General features: G+C 42.9%; 1 protein-coding gene across 2 annotated transcripts in view; it reads right to left on the reverse strand.

Annotated features, from left to right (window-relative positions):
* The window catches only part of sytl5 (synaptotagmin-like 5), a 187684-nt gene that overhangs the window by 11393 nt on the left and 154106 nt on the right, over positions 1-22185 (reverse strand). For both annotated transcript variants that reach the window (XM_080203871.1, XM_080203869.1), the window contains exons 9-13: positions 21847-21950; positions 20071-20169; positions 3901-4079; positions 3581-3683; positions 31-192 (exon numbers count right to left, since the gene is read on the reverse strand). In XM_080203871.1, the coding sequence (XP_080059997.1) occupies positions 31-192; positions 3581-3683; positions 3901-4079; positions 20071-20169; positions 21847-21950 (647 nt within the window). The remainder of the gene's footprint in view (positions 1-30; positions 193-3580; positions 3684-3900; positions 4080-20070; positions 20170-21846; positions 21951-22185) is intronic.

The following is a 22185-nucleotide window of genomic DNA, read 5'->3' on the forward strand; positions in this document are numbered from 1 at the left end:
TCTGATGTAATCCAGTATTTCAAAGCTCACCTTTGGTTGCAGTGGAAACCAATCCCCAATTTGTTTTTCCAAATCCCAGGAATCAAATGGTATCTCCACTTCACCCAGGAAACTGTTCCGTCCAAACCTGTCATAGTGCCAGACTGACAGCTGTAGAGTTCTTGTCTCCAGTTGTGAGTGACTGATGACATACTGAAAGAATGAACAAAACGTGATAATTTACCATGGCATTCTGCCATCAGGAAGTATTCTGCTCAACAAACGAACTGCCATCATTTAATAGCAATGAACAGGAGCAGGCGATTCACCATGTGGCCCTTGAGTTTCATAAGAACATAAGTTTCCCCACCATTTAGCAAGATTATGGTTGATCCCAATTTCAAATCCTTTTTCTCACCAAATCCAAACATCGCTCCATAGCCATAGAGTCCAAAAATCTAGCAACCTCGTCCATACATGTACTCAATGACTGAATCAAACTGAAATGTTTATCTGAAAATATGTCCTGTACTCTCATCACTAAAACACTCCTTTCTCAGAATACTTGCACTTTCAAAGAAGGTTACAGCACAGAAGATAGCTGTCATGTCTATGCTTGTTCTCTGATGGAACCATTGGTTGTCTCCACCTTCTCCTCATAGTCTTGCACATTTTTCCTTTCAGATAATAACCCAATTTCCCCTTGACTGCCTCGATTGAACCTGCTTCCATCACAACCCCAGACTCTAATTGCTCTCTGCATGAAACTGTTTTCCCTCATTTTACCATTGCTTCTTTTACAAAGAACCTCAAATCTGTGCCTGCAGCCTCTTAATCCCTTCATTAATGGGTTGATTCTTCCTATCTACTCTGCTCAGATCCAATTTAAATACCTCTATCAAATCTCCTCTCAAACCTTTATTCTCCATGGAGAATAGTCCGAACTTCTCCGATCTAATGGTTCCTCAAGCTGGCACAGAAAAACTCTCCAGGATCAGAAAATAGCATAATCACAATGTCTGTAACATTTTAATTGAGCTTCCCCAAATAAAACCATAATCCTTGTCTCTAGCCTGGACTGTGGTTATCTTTTTAAACAAATCACTCACTTCATCAATCAGATCCCAGAACCTGAACACATGCCAACCTGAAAATACTCCACTTATTCCTCTTCTGTTTCCTCTCTGTTAATCCATCATCCATGCAAATATATTACCTCAACTCTATGGGCCTTTATCTTGTGCATAATTGTTTTGCTTGGTGCCTTATTGAATACTTTTTGGAAATCCAATATACAACATCTACTGGCTCCCATTTATCTACCTATGAGACAAATCCTCATAATACTGTAGACAATTTCCCTTTTGTAAATCAATATTGACACTGCCTGATCACAATTTGGTTTTAATTGTTAAGATTTCCTTAATAATTGATTTCAGCATTTACTTGGTGACTAATCGGACCTGTAAACTTACCATATGGCAGCTATTGCTGACAAAAAAAGGATGTGTCCTGCCTTCCCTGACTCTGCTCTGATGGAGTTCTCTGAGGGATGTCGCATATTTCTGTGAAAGCTGGGTTCAGAAGACTCCGGAAGAAATGAACAGTGGGGTTGAGTCGGGGCAATTTTCATGTGTAGTGGCAATCTATCATTGAATTCCCATAGTGCAGAAAGAGGCCATTTGGCCCATGAAGTCTGCACCAAACAACAATCCTATCCAGGGCCTATCCCCGTGACCCCACATATTTACCCTGTCAATCCCTCTAATCTATGCATCCTGGGACACTAAGGGGCAAGTTAGCATGGCCAATGCACCTAATCTGCACATCTTTGGACTGAGGGGGGAAACTGGAGCACCTGGAGGAAACCCACACAGACATGGGGAGAACTTGCAAACTCCATGGACAGTGACCCAAGCCAGGAATCGAACTTGGGTACCTGGCACTGAGAAGCAACAGTGCTAACCACTGTGCTACCGTGCCATCCCCAGTATCATTGCCACTACTCAGATGATCTGGGCCACTGTGTGTCTACTATGAAGACAGACACACAACATTTGTCTCTGACATATCACCATTCCCCATGATGATTTATGCTGACACTACCTTCAACATACCAAGGGTTATTTTATTTTTCTGGTTAGCTTATTCTCATTCTTTTTTCCTCTTTTAAAATAGACTTGTTGGTTACGCTGTGCTGCTTTCTCAAACTCCTCTGGTCCTCAGGTTTACTGCTATTCTTCACAATTATTCTTTTAATCGAATACTATCCTTTATTTCCCTGGTAAGCCATCGATTAATTTTTTTCCCCACTCCATTTTTGTTCATAAATCGAATGTTTTTTGATAAACATTTTGAATCTTTTCTTTAAATGTTTTCCATTGCTTATTTACCACCACTTCTTTTAGTCTTTGGACCCAATCAACTTTGGCCAGTTGCATTCCCCCCAAGAAACATATGTTAATGTTGTTGCTCAAGGGTAAGATTCTTGTTTGGTACTCAGTTATGTTGTTTTCAAACTTAATATGGAATTCCATTGTATTTTTTCCCTAATGGATCTCTTTCTATGAGACTAGTTATTAATCCTGCCTCATTACAACAATACTAGCTATAAAATAGCTTTGTCCTGGTTGGTTCCACAATATATTCTTCTGTCACGAAAGCATTCTACAAACTCATCTTCCAGATTGCCATTTGATTTACCAGTCTAATTGAAGATCACTGTGCTATTATTACATTCTGTTCTTACAAGTTCCAATTACATCTTATTTAATGCTCTGACCAATGGTATAATTATTATGGGGGGGGGGGGGGCATAATTTACTCCCACCAGCATTTTCTGACACTTGTTATTCCTAATCTTCACCCATACTGATTCAATTGCCTGGTCTGACCTGCTGAGCTTTTGCTATTCTTCAATATCCGGGCTTCATTTCCTCACCTGCCTTTCTGTTCTTTCACAACGTTGTGCGCTCTGGAATTTCTTTTCTCAACCTTGGTTATTTTGTAACCATGTCTCTATAATTATCCACCAAAATGGGTGGCCAGATGCCTATTAAATATGTGTGATGTCAATTAACTTCCATGCCAATGTATTTTAAAATGCACCAAGAAAATAATTAAGGTCAAATTCTGGTGTAGGCAGCCAGAGGTGGTAGAAATAAATAACAAAGAGACAAATGTTCTGCACTGAATAATACAAGAAATTACATTGGAGAATGAATGGCTTCGTAATGGAATTGGTTGATGATTTTAAGTTTATTTATTAGTCACAAGTAGGCTTACATTCACACTGCAAAAAAGTTGCTGTGAAAATCCCCTAGCTGCCACTTCTGGTGCCTGCTTGGATACACTGAGGAGGAATTTAGCATTACCAATGCACTTAATCCACACATTTTGGACTGTGGGAGGAAACAGGAGCACCCAAAGGAAATCCACGCAGACAAAAGGAAAATGTGCAAACTCCACACTGACGGTGACCCAAGCCGAGAATTGAACCCAGGCCCCTGGTGCTGTGAGGCAGCAGTGCTAACCACTGTGCCATCATGCCACCCCTATTCAGAAACTATTAGCCATTTAGAAAAAAAGCATATTGTCAAACCTTTAATGTTTCATTGTAAATTGGATTTATTGTATTGGATTTGAGCTTTGTCTTGCGCTTGCTTTGACTAGATTTGTCTGGCAGGAGGTAAGTCTTCACATAGCTGCAGGTGAAATAAAAAAGTTGATCAGTTCTGATATACAACAATAAGCATCCTTGAAATTGAGCAAATAAGCATTATGAAGTATTCAGTGCTGCTTAATGTGTTAAAGAAGAGCAACTAGGATTTGTCACTGTTACAGATATTGGCTCAGGGCATCCACTGATTACCTCAGGTTAAAGGACAATCAATCTCTTCAAAAAGTGAAAATAATACTTACGGATCAGTTCTCTGTTTTCTCTCATCTGCAATTGCTAAATTGCGACATTTCTTCACCGTAATATTTAGTGCCCCACTTTTGTAGCAATAATTGATAGCAAGGAAAACTTCTCCACTGATATTCACATTGCCATAGTCTCCTGTATCACTGTAGACACTCAACATACTATTTAAACTTGTCTACAGGAAGAAACAAATAAACAGTGTAAATAGATCAGACATCATATAGAGAGGTTTACATTTATCATCTTTTCACCTAGTGCTCAGTCATACCGGATGAACTGAAATTTCAGGTAAACATTGATACTACAATTGTTTACTCAATGACTGTGATACGCCATAGTATAACTCCTGTTTTATTTATGCCTTTTATCATTCAGAAATTGCTAGAAATAACTTTAATACATTATATTCTTGGGACTGCTAAACATAGCTACAATTAAGATTGTGTGTATGAATAGGGTGAAATTATCTACCTGCATTTGCTTATCCTTAATAGTCAGTCATACAACACCAGATCTAAATCTTTCACTTCAACAGGAAATAGATACCAAACTATTCCAAAGTAGCTAGAACTTAGCTAGTAAGTCCTGTCTCTGATTTAAATAATTAAACTGATTTTATCCAATCAGATCAAATCTGCTTGAGTTGGTGACTCCATTAAATCTGGAGTCAGGCAGGGCTGCTCTCTCTCTCTCCTGTCCTGTTTATTTGTTGCATAGAGTCCATCAGGCAAAAGATGAATGTTGATCGCAGGTAGTGGAGGCACTCAAATCAAAGCTACCTTGTACACGCATGACGTTGCCATCATTGGTGGTAGACTGATGTACGTCTGCAACCAGTTTGAACTGGCCTCAGGAGCCAAGGTGAATCATGGCAAGAGTGAGGCCATGTTTCTGGGAACACCGAATATAGTTTTTTCACTCCATGCTTGAAGTTACAAAGCCAATGCTCAGAACGGACTGGGAAAACCCAAATCCATTCCTTGCTTGCTCCAAGAGTCAAATTTAAAATCATGGTCCCCACAAGAGAGACAAACAAGATCAAGACAAGATAAAGCATTTCACCCCATCTTGGGCTGATCTGATGCTCTTTGCCAAGAGGTTGAAAACTGATAGATATTTTCCTTTTAAAACGAATGGGTCGAGGAATCAAAGATGGCACTGGTGTGAAAGGAAACATGTTCCACAGGTGGCAAGATCCTTCTTGAAATCCAGCTGTTTGTTGAGGTCTGGAGGGAGTTTAATGTACATTAAGCAAACTTTAAACATACCCGGAGTGCAGTTGCAAAGAGAAACCTTTGAAAGTCTAGCTGGAAAGGGTTATTTTTAGATTCTTTCCAGATGGTTGGAAAGTGGGGGAGGGGCTGTGGATCTCAGCTCAGTTTGCAGACAGTCTGTTCTTTTCTCACCCACAAGAAAGGGGTGAATTAAAGCAGGAAGCAGGAGCCACTGAGGTCCTGCTGTAACTTGCAAATGGCAATTTCTACTTATGGATTGCTTTTTATTTGCAGCTAGAGCTCTAAGAGGGAAAGTTGGTACTTACAGTTCAGCTGAGAACGATCTTGTAGTTTTTTCACTCAGTTAAGTGTGAATTGGTTTCGGGTGGGAGGCAGCCCAGGGAAGAACTCCTGTGTCATAAAAACTGCAATTGTGAGATCAACCTGGGGACATTGTGCTGTTTCTTTATTCACACAACCAAGGGTGAATTAAAGCGAAGGAGAAGAGTTGCAACTTGCAGCTCGGCTGGGAACCTTTTGCTGCTTCTGTTCATCCAGTTAAGGGGGAAGGTGAAAAGTAATCCATGTGAGAACTCTGGTAGATCAAACAGCAAGACAGTTTGATATGTGGACCAAGAAATAGTGCTCCAGGCAGGAGGAAATGGGCAAGCCCACAGGCGATGGCATTGGCAAAATGGCAAGAGACAAACCAAAACCAAAGAGTGGGACACAGGGGCAGAGGGGGCCGGGGGGGGGGGGTCCCCACCATGCTGTCCTGGAGGGAACCTTGAACAGCAGATGTTGAGCAACAGGACAGGAGAAACTATTATGGGTACCATATAGAGATTGGACAGTAAATTGGACCCGGTGGGCCACTAAGTTGCAGGCCAAGATTGACGAGAGAGGAGCTCGAATCATCTGTTAAATCCTCTCCAAGATGTGACCGTTGCCCAGGAGGACCGCTAGAAAGAGCTTGATGACTCGGAGGCATTTAGTGGAAACACTATGTCCAAGCTAAAGAGTCAAGTTACTCATCTGACATCGGAGGTTAAGTCCCTAAGGAGAAAAGTAATGAGATGGAAGGATGTCAAAGATGAAATAACATCTGTCCAATAGGCCTTCCAAAGGGAATCAAGGGCCCAAATATCGCAGACTTTGTCACCCAGCTACTGAAGAATGTGCTGGAACTTAAGGATGAGCCGCTTCTGGATTGCGCACACAGATTGTTACAGGCAAAGCCCAGACTTGGAGAAGCTCCTTGGCCCATTATTGCATGAGTACATTACATCTCAGCACGACGCAGAATCTGGCAGCAAGCAGCACAGGCTACCACCCTGAGGTACCTAGAAAATAAACTGTTGATATTTCCAGATTTTACCCAGGTGATGGCAAAGAGAAGGGTGGCCCTCGCTGATGTCAATGTGACTGTCTTGGGATCAGGTTTGGGCTTCACTTTCCAGCTTGCTTGAGGATTAGTCTCAACAATGGACCTGAGTACAAGTTCACAGATCCGGCGGCAACAATGAAATTTGTGGAGCAGACTTTTGAATCAGGTGGCCATGGTGGATGTAAACTGATACTTGTTTTTTTAATGAACCTGCATGCTGTACCTGGATTAAATTGTGGGTGAGGGAAGGGTAATGGATTTTGCAACTGTTAGGTTAAGTGTTTGGTACTTCTACAAACCTTTTCAGGTTATAGCACCTGGGACCGCAATGGGAATGGAGGTGGAGATCATGTCCCATGTGGCCTTCTGTGAAGGTGCCACGATAAGGTAGTGTTGGAGGCACATGCGCCTTGTTTGGGAGAGTGGGTCGTGAGGGAGGGGGTATCGCTGTGTTTGCGGGTTTGGCCTATGTGGGTGTTTTTGTGTCTTTGCTATATCTTTTTTCCCTCTGTGGATGCGGTTTGGCCTCTTTTCAAGCCCACCCTCTCTTTCTTATGGTTGGTTCCCCGCAGCCTGTGGGAGAGTGGGGTGGGGGGGGGGGGGGGGGGGGGGGGCAGGGGGGGAGGGGGGGAGGGGGCAGGGGGGAGGGGGGGCGGGGGCAGGGGGGGGGAGGGGGGGCGGGGGGGGCTGGGGGGGGCAGGGGGTGGGGGGGGGGCGGGGGGGGCTGGGGGGGCAGGGGGGTGGGGGGGGCTGGGTGTGGTGTCTGCTGATAGCAGCAGTTGGGGGAAGACTCCCTAGTGAGGAGGGATACCAGGTGACTGTTAGGAATGTGGGATGCTGGCTAGGAGGCCCTTACACTCCGACCTCAGACCGAGCAAGTTCACTAGCTGGCATATTAGGGGATTAAATCATCCAGTTAAGTGCAGTAAGATATTTCAGCATCTTTGACAACTGGGTGTCCAAACTGCATTCCCTCAAGAGACCCACCTCAAGCCAATGGACTATTTCAGGTTCTGTTGAAATTGCAGGAGGGGAGGGGAGGGGGGGGGCGTGTGGGCGGGTGTCAATGCTTTCACTCAACTTTTCACACCAACGCACAGTGGGGTGGGGGCAATCCTCATCCACAAGTCCTCACTCTTGATAGTAGCCAACATCATTTCTGATTCAAATGGCCAACATGTCATTGCCACAGATAAATTATATGGGATGCCCCTGGTGTTAGCCAATGAGTATACCCCAAACCAGGACTGTGAAAACTTTTTCTGGTCATTTTTCATGCTACTTCCAGATTTGAATTTACATTGGTTGATGCTGGGCGGAGATTTCACGTGTTGGCTTAATCCTGCCCTGGACCACTCCTTCCCCAGGATTGTTGTATCTTCCAAGTTGGCAGAAATTATTAAGTCATTTCTCATGGAATATGTGGTGTCAGACCCATGGAGGTTTCTCACCCCTACTAGAAGAGAATAGAATATTTCTTTTTCACCTCTTCACCGAATGTATTCACATATAGATTACTTTTTCGGTAGATAATAAGTTGCTCCTAGCTGTGCATTCGTACTCCTAATGAAAGCATTGTAATCTTGGACCATGCTTCCTTGACAATGGATTGGGTAATCGGGAGAAGGGTGGGCCCCCATATGCCTTGGCGATTTAATACTTGTCTGCTCACTGATGATGAACTTGTTAGATTTCTGTTAACCCAGTTCGATGATATCTTAGAGTTTAATGATGCATCGGGAATCTTGGCAGTTACGTTATGGGAGACATTGAAGGCTTGTTTAAGGGGCCAGTGCACGAGATGAAGTAGAGGGGTAGGAGGTTATCGGAATTGCTGGGGCATATCGTACAAATTGATGCTGTGTACGCTGTGGGCCTCTCTTATATATCCAGAGATATATAAAGAACATTTACTAGTACAGGCAGAGTTTGAGACCTTGTTCTCACATCAAGCGGAATAGATGTTGTTCTAAGTATACACATACAAGGCAAACAGGCTACTAGCTCATCAGCTGCGCCAATTCTGTGCCAAAAGTCTAATACCACAAATATAGACTCTGAATGGGGCCTCTAATGCTCCCAGCAAATAAATGAACTGTCTAGGGATTTTTCTTCAACCCTTTATAGCTCTGAGACTACCACCAATGAGACGGACTGTCAGGAGTTCTCTGGGGCACTGAATCTCCCCGTAGTGGACAGGTCGTGACATGGAGAAACCATTTGACATTGAAGAAATTGTTAGGGCAGCCAGAACTATGCCAAGTGGAAAATATCCAGGACCAAATGGGTACCCCAGCAAGTGGTGGGGATTGGTTGGGAAAGAATCGAGTGGAGAGTATCGCTGTATGCGGACTACCTACTATTGTATGTCAGCGACCCATCCAACTCAATTCCCGGAGTTTTATCTATATTAGAGGGGTTTAGTCGTATTTCGCTGTACAAGCTTAACTTGAATAAGAGTGAGCTACTTCCTTTGAACTCAGTGGCTCGTAGCCTCCTACTCCACATCCTGCCTTTCAAGATTGTCACTAGGCAGTTTACTTACTTGAGAATGCAAGTGACTAGCAAATTTAGTGGGCTCTTTGGAGCTAACTTTGCTCCGCTTATAGGGCAGATGGAACAGGACCTCAAACATTGGTCTATCCTCCCGTTATCATTAGTGGGCCATATCAATGCGGTGAAGATGAACATACTGCCTAAGTTTTTAAATCTCTTTCAGCGCATCCCAGTATTTACATTCTTGATCGGCTCATCTCAAGCTTTGTCTGGAACAGGAAAAACACAAGAATTCAGGGGACAGTCTTGCAAAGCCCTAAACTGGAGGGGGGTATGGGATTGCCCAACTTTCTATTTTATTATTGGGTAGCCAATATGAGAGCAGTAGTTTGTTGGGTGCAAAGAGAGAGATAATGGGAGGTTTTTTGACAACTGCAGTTAGAATCCTCTTCCTGCGCTCTGTCTTCCCTGGCTACCTTGATATGTTTCCCGGTAAATTTTCCCTCTTCCCAGTATACTAGGAGTGTACTTGTCAACTCAACTCAGAATTTGGACACAATTTAGACGCCACTTTGGGTTTCAGGCCTGGTCGCTGGCCTCTCCAGTTTCAGCTGACCATTATTTTCCTCTGTCTATTTTGGATGGTGCCTTCAACATGTAGGTCAAACATGGGATCAGAACATTCTGGGACTTGTATGTAGATGGCGTGTTTGTGTCATTCCAGCAGATGTGGATAAGTTTGCTTTACCTGCAACGCACTTTTTCAAATATTTGCAAATTCGAGACTTTGTACATCAGGCCGACCCCCTATTTCCAACACTCCCACTTTGTATCTCCATTGACATCTTCTTAGGGCCTTCTGTTACTATGCATGGTATCATTTCTGTTCTTCATTCTCAAATTCTGTCCCAACAAAGCTTTCTATCAGTGGTTAAATCTTTATGGGAACAAGATCGGAGGCGGGGGGAGCAGTTCTCAGAGGAGGATTGGGACATGATGCTGCATCAAGTACACTCCTCCTCAATATGTGCCAAGCTGGGTGTGATACAACGTAAACCCCTTCACGGAGCATATCTAACTAGGGTTAGACTCTCCAGAATGTACCCAGGCACAAGTCCCATTTGTGAACAGAGCTGGCAAGCTCCCGCCACCTGCTTACATATGTTCTGGGCTTGCCCATCACTGTATAATTACTGGACATCAATATTTGAGACGAATGCGGCAATGCTCGATTGGGATATAACTGATCCCCCCAGGCTGCCGTTTGGAATTGTGCCTTTAAATCTACAGCTGCCAAAATTCCAAATGGATTTTGTAGCTTTCACTACACTCCTGGCAAGACAACTAATCCTGTTTAGGTGGCAATCAGATGCATCCCAACGCACTCACAGTGAGTGAAGGTGGTGGTAGATACCATTAAGCTGGAGAAGATGAGGTGCACGCTACATGGCAACCATTTATAGTGCATATTGGGATGCTGCAGTTGGAATTGGGTGAGTAGACCGATGACCCCAGGTGCTCCTACAGAGCCCCTCCCCTCCTCCGATAGGTAAAAGGCCAGGGGACCAACACAAGAACTTTCTCTTTTCCCTCTCACTCTTTCTTCTCCCTACTTCGTTGTCTTGCTTTCTTTTTTCCGCTGGCTAATTTATAGCCTGGGCTGTTTGAGCGCTCAGTTGGTTCTCCAGCAGTGTTTCTCTGCCTTTTTGTTTTTATATTATTACCGTCATTACCACTGCAATTAGATGGACTTGGGCAGGGTGGATGCCGGGGGTACCAGGGACTTGTCCCCTGGCCGAGGGGAGCCCTGTGCCCAGACGTGTTGGAATGTACATGTAAGCACTGTAGGGATCTGTATCTGTATTTGTTTGCAATGCAAAATGTAAGAAAATTTTCAATAAACATATCAAAAAATGAGTCAAATCCAAATGCTTCATTGCAAAATGATGTCTACAAAGTGCATTAGTGATACTAAACTCTTTATGGTGCATTTGCTGGATAAGCCCCTTTGACATTATGTACTTCAACTTAAAAGGGCTAATTGACAAAGTTCCTCATGAAACACTGCTAGTCAGACCTAAACTCTAGGGATGCGAAGAAACTGTTCAATCGGTAGAAAACAACAAACGTTTGTTAGTGGTTTTATGCTAGGGTGGTGTGGGAGCAGGAGGTGGGAAGACAGGTGGTTATGGGAGCGGGGTGCTCCAGGGCTTGCCACTGGGACAACTATTTTACTTACATAAATACACTTGATTAAGAAATGCAAAGTGATTTAAATTGATGGTGATACGAAGCTGGAATGGGTTGTGGAATTGAAGGAAGTTTCTTGATAGACAAATTTCGGATCAGTGCAAAGTACTGCACATAGAATACAAAATAATCAACATATGGATGCTGCTGAAATAATTAAGGACAAAATAGGAAGGCACCATCTCTTCACAAAAGAAAGAGATAATGCAGATATTGCAAGTAGGAGGAGTGTGAAATATTAGATTGGATAGACACAGTGAGTATGGAAATATTAAGGGCTCAAGCATATTTGAAAATGGATAATGTCAGACCTGGAAGCAGTGCTTCTCAAGAGAAGCAAGGGAGCATTGCTCTGATTATCATTTCCAATCCTCTCTGACTACTGGTAAACTGCTGGAAGACAGCTAACATTGTTTACAAGTGGGGGACGGAAAAACCTGAGTAATTACAGGCCAGTCTAACTTCAATAGTGAGTAGATTATTAGAAACACATTCTGAGACACAGAATGAATCATCATTTAAAAAGGTGCAAACTAATTAAGGGCAGTCAGCATGAATCTGTTAAGGGAAGACATGTCTGATTAACTTGATTGATTTTTTTCAGGTGGTAATGGGAAAGGTCAATGAAGCTAGCACATTTAATGTAGTTTACATCGATTTTAGCTTAAGGAACATAGGATCCAAGAGAAAGTGGCAAATTGGATCTTAAATTGGCTCAGTAGCAGGAAACAAAGAGTACTTGTGCGATTGGAAGGCTGTTTCCAATGGGGTTTTGCAGGGCTTGGTACTAGTACTATTTTTCTTGTGGTGTATTTCAATGATTTTGATCTGAAAGTATAGGCTGCAGATTATGCATTTGGTTGTATCAGTGGACTGGTCAAGAACTAGTCAGGTAGACAGTAGTTTGCAATTGAAATTCAAACCTGGAAAAGTAATGCATTTAGGAAGGGCAAACAAAGCGAGGAATTGTACAATGGAAGGTAAAATAGTGAGAAGCATAAAGGAACTGCGGAATCTTGAAGTGCTTGCCCATAATGTTGGAACTGTATAAAACACTTGTAAGGCTACAATTAGAGTTCTACTGATGGTTCTGGTCTCTATATTAATGGAAAGATATGACTGCATTAGAAGGTGCAGAGAAAATCTAAAAGGATGTTGCCAGGAACGGAGAGTTTTAACAATGGGGAAAGTTAGGGGAGTTGAGGTTGTTTTCTTTGCAGCTAAGGGTATATTTAATTGAAGGGCATAAAATTAGGAGACTCCAAGGTATATGGATAGGAAGGACATGAGAATTCTTTTCATGGTGGGGCTGAAGGGATCTTGAACTGGGTGGCAGAGGTAGAATCTCTCATCGCTTTTAACAAAATACTTGGGGCCTGATTTTAACATTTTGATTCTTGTGCCCAGATTCAGCACTAATCAGATCCAACTTGGAAATCTGTTCTCAGGCACCTCCATTAGCACTCAGTCTGAAAAAAAAAAATTGAGAGTCTGAATTGTGTGGGGGTGGGGCTTATCGTGCTTGTAATGATCGGATCCCTGAATTGCACATGTGCATTTAGAAAAGAATTTGAAAAAGCGTGCTGCTGTCACATCACTCCCGGCCGCAGAAAACAGAGGAAGCAGTCTGGGAGCGATGGACCCCAAAGACATTGTCCCACCCCGACAACATCACTGTGCCCCTTATCCACCCTTTCTCTGCTACCCAGCCCGATTGCAACCCTCTGCCCTCTTCCTCCCACCGATCGCCCGCAGAGTGGCAGCAGACCCACCCATCCCACCGCCCCCCCCCCGAAGAAATACATCTTATCTGCCTTCCACCCCACCACCACTGCCGCCCCCCCCCCCCAAAACAGAGAATGATCTGGCCTCACTCCCCACCACCTCCACATTTCCCCCATCCTGCCACCCCCGGCAGCGAGACAATGATTGGCTTTCCCTCTTCTCTGCCCACCCCCTCATGCGAGAATGATCTGGCCCACCTTTCTCCACCCCACCACCAATCTGAATCAGAGAGCCGCTGGGAGATCTGAATTCACCTCTTCAGCAGCTGGAGTGCCCGATTCAGACTTTTATTCAGCATGTCCATTTCGGTGCGATTCCACATTGGCGAACACGGTGGTAAAGGAGGAAATGCTGATAAAGTTGGGCGGGCAGTTCAGTAATTCAACTGAAATGCATGCAAATTCACTTAAGTCACTGTTGCGCCCATTTTGGACGAATTGGATTGTGGCCATTCCCAGGTCTCGGTAAAGTGGGCGTCTGCACAGATGCGGGCATGGATTGTGTTAATAGCCTCACACCCTACTTTACCACGTTTTTGTGATCAGGCCCTTGGCATGCTATAATCTACAAAACTGCAGGTCAGGAAAGTGGGCTTAAGCTGAATAGCTCTTTCTGGCTGGTACAGACAGTGGGCCAAATCACTCCCTCCTTCACCATAAATATTCTACTTTTCATGGAGTTATGTCTAGACCTGCAAACTATTCCACAACTACAATGGATGTACTTCCACTACTGTTTGATTAAATACGTGGGGGGGTGGGGGGGGGGGGGGGGGGGGGTGGGGGGGGGGGGGTGGGGTGGGGTGGGGGGGGGGGGGGTGGGGTGGGGTGGGGGGGGGGGGTGGGGTGGGGGGGGGGGTGGGGTGGGGTGGGGGGGGGGTGGGGTGGGGTGGGGGGGGTGGGGCGCGTGGGGGGTGGGTGGGGGCGGGGGTGGGGTGGGGTGGGCGGGGGGCGGTGGGGGCAGGGTGGGGTGGGGTGGGCGGGGGGCGCGGTGGGGAAGCCCCCACTGCTGTAGCACTCTCATCTAATGCCCATGAGCAAAAACATTCCTTTGAATAAGTGGACCATCAGATTCAAAGTCTAATTTGTGGTTAATTCTCAACACTTTCAAAATTTGATTTCTGATCTGAGTCTTAATGTTACTAAAATGTGAATGAGGGCTAAGAGTTATGTCCGTTGTAGGATACAGATTTATGTCCTTTTGCCAACAATGCACATAAATATCAGTTCATGGGCTTTCTTGATTGTTAAATCTCCCACTTCATTCACAGTCAACTACCCTAGCATTATGAAAAAGTTCAACGTCAGTCTTATATCAATTTGTTTAACACTCAACTTTTTGGACTTTCTGGGTAATCAAACAGCAACATCTAGAATACAGATGTTTTGCTTCATGGAATCTTTAATAGTTTCCACAGGACCTTATTCAATTCATATGTATTTCTATGTGATTGAAAACTGCTAGAGAGAGAAAAATACATCAGAAGAACGTTTAATTTTTTTTAAGCAAAACAAAAGCATTTGCCGTTTATCTCTGACATTGGGTAGTTTTTTGCCATACAGTTTCTCAAGGGGATCTTCTGTTGACTACAGTCATTTATTGGAAATAGGGCTCATAACCTTTTTGTGAAATAATGAAAATGCTTAAAATGTCCAGAGGAACAATGTGGGATCTGTAAAGGTCTGCAGAATGGTACGGTAATTAACTACTAAAATGATAAGCAGTATCTGAGTTGCTTGACATTTCAGCAATCAGTTGAATAGGAAATAGAGTCTTGCAACCTACAGAGTGCCAGGAGCATGTTAACCTTTTCATTCTGTAAAGGCCTCATTTTATGTATCAGAAAGAGCAGCTTTTATTCTCAGAACATGAATATTGGGGAAAAGATGTATCTAAAAGATTATGTGCCAGGACATTGTTAATAAAATACCTTGTTTGTCACCCAAAACACACTTCATTACACTTAAAGACGTATTTGTAAGGATAACAGCAGGAAAAAAAAGTGCCTTAATAAATCTGCAAGCAAAGCAACTCACGGTTTCTGCATCGTGATCAGGTACATTAAGGAATGTCCACTTCTTGTCAGAGCTTGACTGGCAATGCTTTACAGGACAGGACAATGATTGAAGGAAAATACAAAGAGATTGCAGATTGCTAGTGAGAATTGCAGTAAACAGAAGCACACCACTGAAAGAGCATTTGTACACAGGGAAGATTTTCAACATTAATACAGTTAAAAGAGCTATTTGAAACAAAAATAATTCACACACAAGTATCTCAGGTAATTAGAACTTGCACATAAAGGTGAAGAACAAAGATTTTTTTTGTGCAAAGGAAGTGACCATGAAGGAAAGATTGGAATATGAAACCTATCAGCGGAAGTTTGGTGCTTCATAAGTGTAGTAGCATCTCAGATTTTTTGGCCGCCAATTTGTTAACATTTACAACATTGGTGTAATTTTACAAAAATACTTATTTTTTCATCTTCATTATGGTTGTTAGCTTACACATGAGCTAATTCAGCTGAGAACAGTGACAAATCTCTCCCAGTCAGAAGCCCCAGTGGGATTTTGTGCCAAAAATGGATACACTTATTTTGAGTGGACAGATGACTTGTTTGCCATATCCATTTCTAAGGTGAAATAATTGTCTATAAAGACACCTTGCATCACAATTTATTTGAAAATGCAACAATTGCTCTTCACACAATTTTAATTTTCTGTCTTACTTGTATGATATAATGGCAGCAACTGAACGCAGTTATAACATCTTGCTAAAATGTCAACCATATTGCTATGGGTCTGAAGTCACATGTAGGCCAGACCAAGTAAAGATGGCAGATTTCCTTCTCAAAAGGACATTAGTGAATAGGTAGGCTTTTATGACAACCAATGATAATTTCATGGTTACCATTACAATTTAAATAAAAGCTTGGGCTAAATTTTATTCTTCCATTTTGAAAAATTTTCAGAAAAATCATTAACATTATCATAAGCTCCATGAAGCCTGTCCTATTAAATAATCAACAATTTACCCTGTGCATAATCAAATGCACTTTCATCACAGTACGCTCTTTCGTTCCTCTTCAACTTTATTTCCATTTTCTTGTTATTACTTACACAAAGCTACAGTGTACTTACTCACAGTGCCAGAGACCTGGGTGCAATTCCGTATGGAGTTTGCACATTCTCCCTGTGTCTGCGTGAGTTTCCTCCAGGTGCTCTGGTTTCCTCCCATAGTCCAAAGATGTACAGGTTGGGTGGATTGGCCATGCTAAATTACCCCTTAGTGTCCCAAGATGTGGAAATTAGGTGGACTGGCCATGGTAAATGTGCAGGGTTACAGGCATAGGGGAAAGCCTGGATGGGATTATCTTTCAGAGAGTCAGTGAAGACTCAATGGGCCGAATGACCTCTTTCTGAACTGTAGGGATTCTATGGCACGGTGTATTAAATTCATGGAAGAATGAAACCCATTGGTGACATAATCAATGTAGCTGTCATATCTTGTCAAAAATATTCACTTTATTACAATGTTGTTTCTTAGGATCTTTAATACAGTTTTTGAGCAAACAAACTGATGCCTTCACAGTTTGGATGATCATCAGTATATTTGTTGAGCTTTGTTAGTCTGCTTCTGCCAAAACAGCAGGCTAAGAAACTTATGGTAATTATTTTGCTAATTCTTCTCTTATCCTTATATTACTTTTGAATGAATATTACTATTTATATATATTTTGCTGCTTTTTAGATTAGCTGTTTGCATGGCTGGTGCAACCACTAGGAATATTAGACGGTTTTGCCTAGAGTGACAAAATTTGAGGGGATAAACTAGTCTTGAAACAAGTAAATAAATAGACTTCAGCAGTGGAAATAAAAAGCCTAGATATACTGATATAAATCCACATAGACTGACATATATATAGATTTCCATGTACATTTCTATATTTACATTGCAGTCTTTGCCAACATTTTGCATTATGTTCCTCATTCTGTTTATGTAACATTCTTACAAATTTGTACATCTACATGATTATTCCAAAGCTGTACCTGTAAATAATATCAAAGAACATAATTTAATGTAGCACACTCTTTCAGAATAATTATTGATTGTGCAAATTGCACATACAATCATCTCGTAATTGTTGTATAGGAGGTTGATTAGCTCAGTTTGCTGGATAGCAGGTTAGTGATGTGAAGTGGTATCAACAGCAAAGGTTCATTTCCCGGACTGGCAGAGGCTATTCATTAAGGCTCCACCTTCTCAATCTTGCCCCTCATCTGAGGGGTGGTGATCCTCAGGTTAATTCACCATCACTCAGCTCTCTCCTCAAATGGGAGAGAAGCCTGTGGTAATGTGGGACCTTGGGGACTTTACTTCTACTTAACTGTTACAGGAACCAAGGTATTACATCATGTGAGCCATCATATTTATTATAAGGTGTATTTCTTCTAGTTGTGATCAGTATCAGAATATTCCCCTTCGTCAAGTAAAACAAACCTATTTTATAGATACAAAATTTTTATCCATACTAATGTGCAATATTCATTTAAGTTCAAGTTTATTTATTAATGTCACAATAGGCTTACATTAACACTGCAATGAAGTTACTGTGAACATCCCTGAGTTGCCACACTCCAGTGCCTCTTCAGGTACACTGAGGGAGAATTTAGCATGGCCAATTAACCTAACCCACGTATCTTTCAGACTGTGGGAGGAATCTGGGGTACCCAGAGGAAACCCAAGCAGACACGGGGAGAACATACAGACTCCACACAGTGACCCAAGCCAAGAATTGAACCCAGGTCCCTGGCGCTGTCAGGCAGCACTACCAACCCACTGTGCCGCCATGCCACCTCGATTTTAATTGTGGGCTCCCCGGTGGCTGAAGGTTCACCTAATACTCTTCACTGGCCCTGGCTGTGTGCCATTTTATCAGATCGTTTCTGCTCAAAACAGCTCAGGAACCAGAGACTTAGAAAACTTCCCATACTTCCAGATGCATGAGGCAGAAAAACATGTGCTAATTTCTGTGACTTGATTTTCCTGGAGCAAGTTGCTAACCTGAAGTTGGGGGCTTTGGGTTGAGAGGCACCACTACATATCCAAAATAGGAGAGGGGGTGAGCGGGGTGGGGCAGGTGGTAGGGGGTGTGGTGGTGGTGGATGGAGGAGGAATACTGGGGTTTATGAAATATATCATGTGGCCTGCATGTACCTATCCAACCTCCCTGACCCGTCCCCATTTTACCGGGATTAGTGGAAGCTATGAATGGCCCACTCATCTTTGGGTTGATTGAGATACTTAAATTGGCCAATCAATGGTCACTTTTCTGCTTAAGTACCTCATCCTGCCCTTGCTGCCACAGCAGGGGAAGGACACGCAAGATGGATAGCCTGGCAGCTTTTGCCATGCAGGTTGGTGATGAGTAAGGGCAGGGATGAAACCTCTCCCGGCAGACCCTGTGACACTGGAAAATCCCCCACTTACATCAGACACACCACCCCCAGCCTCTAAAACCCAGCCTCCATGTCCTTCACTGAGGCCTGCTAGCCAGACACCGCCACAGAGCTAACTGAAGCCAGGTATCCATTATTCCCTCTTCTTCAGGTTTTGCCTGTAATGCCAGCAGTGATCACTGCTCAAATCAGTCAGTCCTGGGACTACAGAATCATCACCTAGCTTAGACTGGCTGGTAACTCTCTAAAGCTGAATGTTTGCCCCAGATGGGGTTGGAAATCTTGAGCTTGGACAATTAGTGCCCCATGGAGCTTTAAATGGCAGCCAAGATCCTCTTGACTCTTCAGTTGGCAAGGCAGGATAACGCACCATTTAAAAAATGCTGTCCCTGGAGTGAGATTTGAGCCCAAAGCTTCTGACACAGAGGCAAGTATTCTATCCACTATCACACAAGAGCTCCTCAGGAACAATATCCTCATTTATATTTGCAATCGAGTATAAAATTGATAAGTAAAGTTTACCATTACAACTCACAGAATAAAAAATGTACTGAAGACCTAGACTTATTTAACTCATCAGTGAAAAGGGTGCCAGTACTGGGAATTACAAACCTATTTCAGGCATCAAGCATCAAGAATCCTAGAATCATCACAGCACAGTCAGATTCAAAGTAAATCATCTTCTGCTCTGTCTCCACCTAAGGTGGCCCCCCACCCCACCCCCTACTGTATCAGTGCAACATTTCCCCCATTAATTAAACAACTGCCCAAACATTTTATGTCTTTATAGCTAGCAGACAGAAAGATAATTTCACTTCATTGAACTCATTCCCAGAGCTGGAAGGACATGTTTTAATCCAGCCTGGTCCAATTTTTTCACTTAGATCAGATTACATTTTAATTTTCTCACAGTTGGGGGAGCCAATGAGCAAATTTAGAAAAGATACACACACACACACACCTCACATTCACTCACTCAGCCACTTTTATGTTCACTCACCCACTCTCACTAAACTGGCTTGGGGAGGGGGGGCAGAGGAGATCTGGAATGAGGCTTGAGGGGAATGCAGGCAGTATCAGAGGAACATGGTCTGTATGGATTAAAGCACTGGGAACCGGGCCAGAGCACCAGGAGCAGGGTGAAAATGGCCAGAGCCATGGGAAACCGTAATGAGTGGAGGCCCCATGTGATCCAGAGTATTTCCATCTTCATATAATTGCAGTTGCCAGTGTTCACAGTTCCCCCAATCACAGCCCTGTTTTTCTCCCATAATTGCTTACCCCAGTACAGTACAGTCCAACAAGAGCAATGTGGGAGAGCTAGAGACCATCATTTGTGGACCCGTCTTCCCACAATCACTCCAAGGGCCACATAAAAGAGCAATGGGCTGGAGAAGCATGGCCTAATCCATTGCTCCATTCCGTTTACATTATATTAACACATTAAAGCATGGACAATGCTAAAGTTCCAGGAAATATACCTATGCAACAAAATGTAATCAAAGCTTTTGCATAATATTAGAGACATACATGTGTGAGAACTATTTGTGCTAAGTTAGTTTATTCAAAACTTACCATGGATAGCCCACTTCCCAGACTGCTTCTTCCACTGTTTGGGCGATACAAAGATACCAAGTCATCAATATCTTCTTCCTCTTCCTCATCGAGGTAATCCTAAAAAAATAAATATAGAGGAGTTATTCTAATATTTTAAAAGTTTATTTATTAGTCACAGATAAGGCTCATGGTAACACTGCAATGAAGTTACCGTGAAATTCCCCTAGTCACCACACTGTGGTGCCTGTTTGGATCAATGCACCTCAACAGCACATCTTTTAGATTGCAGGAAGAAACCACAGCATCCTCAGGAAATCCACGCAGACACGGGGAGAATGTGCAAACTTCACACAGTCACCCAAATTGGGAATCAAACCCTGGTCCCTGGCGCTGTGAGGCAGCAGTGTTAACCACTGTGCCATTGGGGCGGCACAGTAGCACAGTGGTTAGCACTGCTGCTTCACAGCTCCAGGGACCCAGGTTTGATTCCTGGCTCAGGTCACTGTCTGTGTGGAATTTGCACATTCTCCTCATGCCTGTGTGGGTTTCCTCCCACAGTCCAAAGATGTGTGGGTTAGGTTGATTGGCCATGCTAAAATTGCCCTTAATGTCCTGGGATGTGTAGGTTAAGGGGATTAGTGGGTAAATGTGTAGGGATATGGGGGTAGGGTCTGGGTGGGATTGTGGTCGGTGCAGACTCGTTGGGCTGAAGGGCCTCTTTCTGCACTGTGTCATTCTATGATCGTGCCACCCACAAGCTGTAGTTCTACAGCTCTAGGCTGCAGTTTATGAAAAAGGTTGCATGGATTTTAAGGTTTAACATTTTGCTGCATGCCTTTAACACAGAAACAGAAAGGACCAGATCCATTTTGCTTATCTCAGTGTTAAAAAAAAATACCACTACCTAATCTCTCATATCCCATTAATATAAAAAGGTTCAGTGCAGTATTTTGGGTACACCATATGTAAGTAGTATGTTGGTGCTGATTCTGCTTTAAACAGAGATTGGAACCCTCACAGCTAGAACTGTGCAGGCCAAGATAACCAAGGACACAACTGGAAGCCATTTTGGCATTTCTTTGTTAATTATCGACTCAAATATTGAATAATTAATTGACACATTTTGGAAGGGGCGGTGTTCTTTGAAAAAATACTTATTCATGATACTTCATCATCCCCTATATTCAGTTTAAAGTTCAAAAAATCCTTCCAGTCTTTTATTTTGCTCCAGATGCTGAGATACTAGGCTGCAGCCCCTAAACTGCCACCGTACATATTTAGCACAAAATCTGAAATTTGAATTCCATAAAAACCTGAAATTAAGAGTTTTCATGATGACCACGAAAGCATTGTTGATTGTCATAAAAACCCATCTGATTCACGAATGTCCCTAAGGGAAGGAAATCTGCCGTCCTTACCTGGTCTGGCCTACATGTGACTCCAGGTTCACACTAGTGTGGTTGACCCTTAACTGCTCCTTCAAAGGCAATACATGCTGGCCTAGCTGGCAACACATGTCCCATTAACAGATTTTTAAAGTGCAAATACAAAATTATTAATAATGTTACATATTAACTGAGTTCGTCACTGGAGGTTTGTGCTGTATTGGAGTGGAAGCTTATTATTTCTTGGGGAACTCTGCTGAATGCTTGGAATGGTTTTAATTGTCTGAGCTTATAACCTAATATTAAATATATTTAATTTGGATTCCATATTTGAGAGAAACATGTCACTTTGCATTTATGAATATTAAAAGCAACTGTAACTTATGAATAAATGATGTGTTCAACTAACCGTAGCTTCATTGAGATCCCCTACAGATTTACTCCTGAAACTAATGGAATCTTCATTTCCTGATATGCAGGATCCACTCAGGTCCAATTCAGATTTACTACGATCTGTGCCAAAAGAAAGTAATATTATGTAGCAAGACAATAGGTTATAGGTCACCTTATACAAATAAAATTTATTAACAGTCTAGATCATCATTGACTTAACTGGCTAGAGTATGCTTTAAAGCAGAGTATGAAATCACCATGAAATCAAGAATGGGGGTGGGCAGGTCAGACTTCAGGAGGGGGTTGCATCAAGAGGTTGGGAGGGAAGGCGGGGTGGTAGTGTTGGCCTGGTGGA

This window comes from Carcharhinus amblyrhynchos, chromosome 15 (genome assembly GCF_965287045.1).
Source record: "Carcharhinus amblyrhynchos chromosome 15, sCarAmb.v2.hapA, whole genome shotgun sequence".
Taxonomy (NCBI): domain Eukaryota; kingdom Metazoa; phylum Chordata; class Chondrichthyes; order Carcharhiniformes; family Carcharhinidae; genus Carcharhinus; species Carcharhinus amblyrhynchos.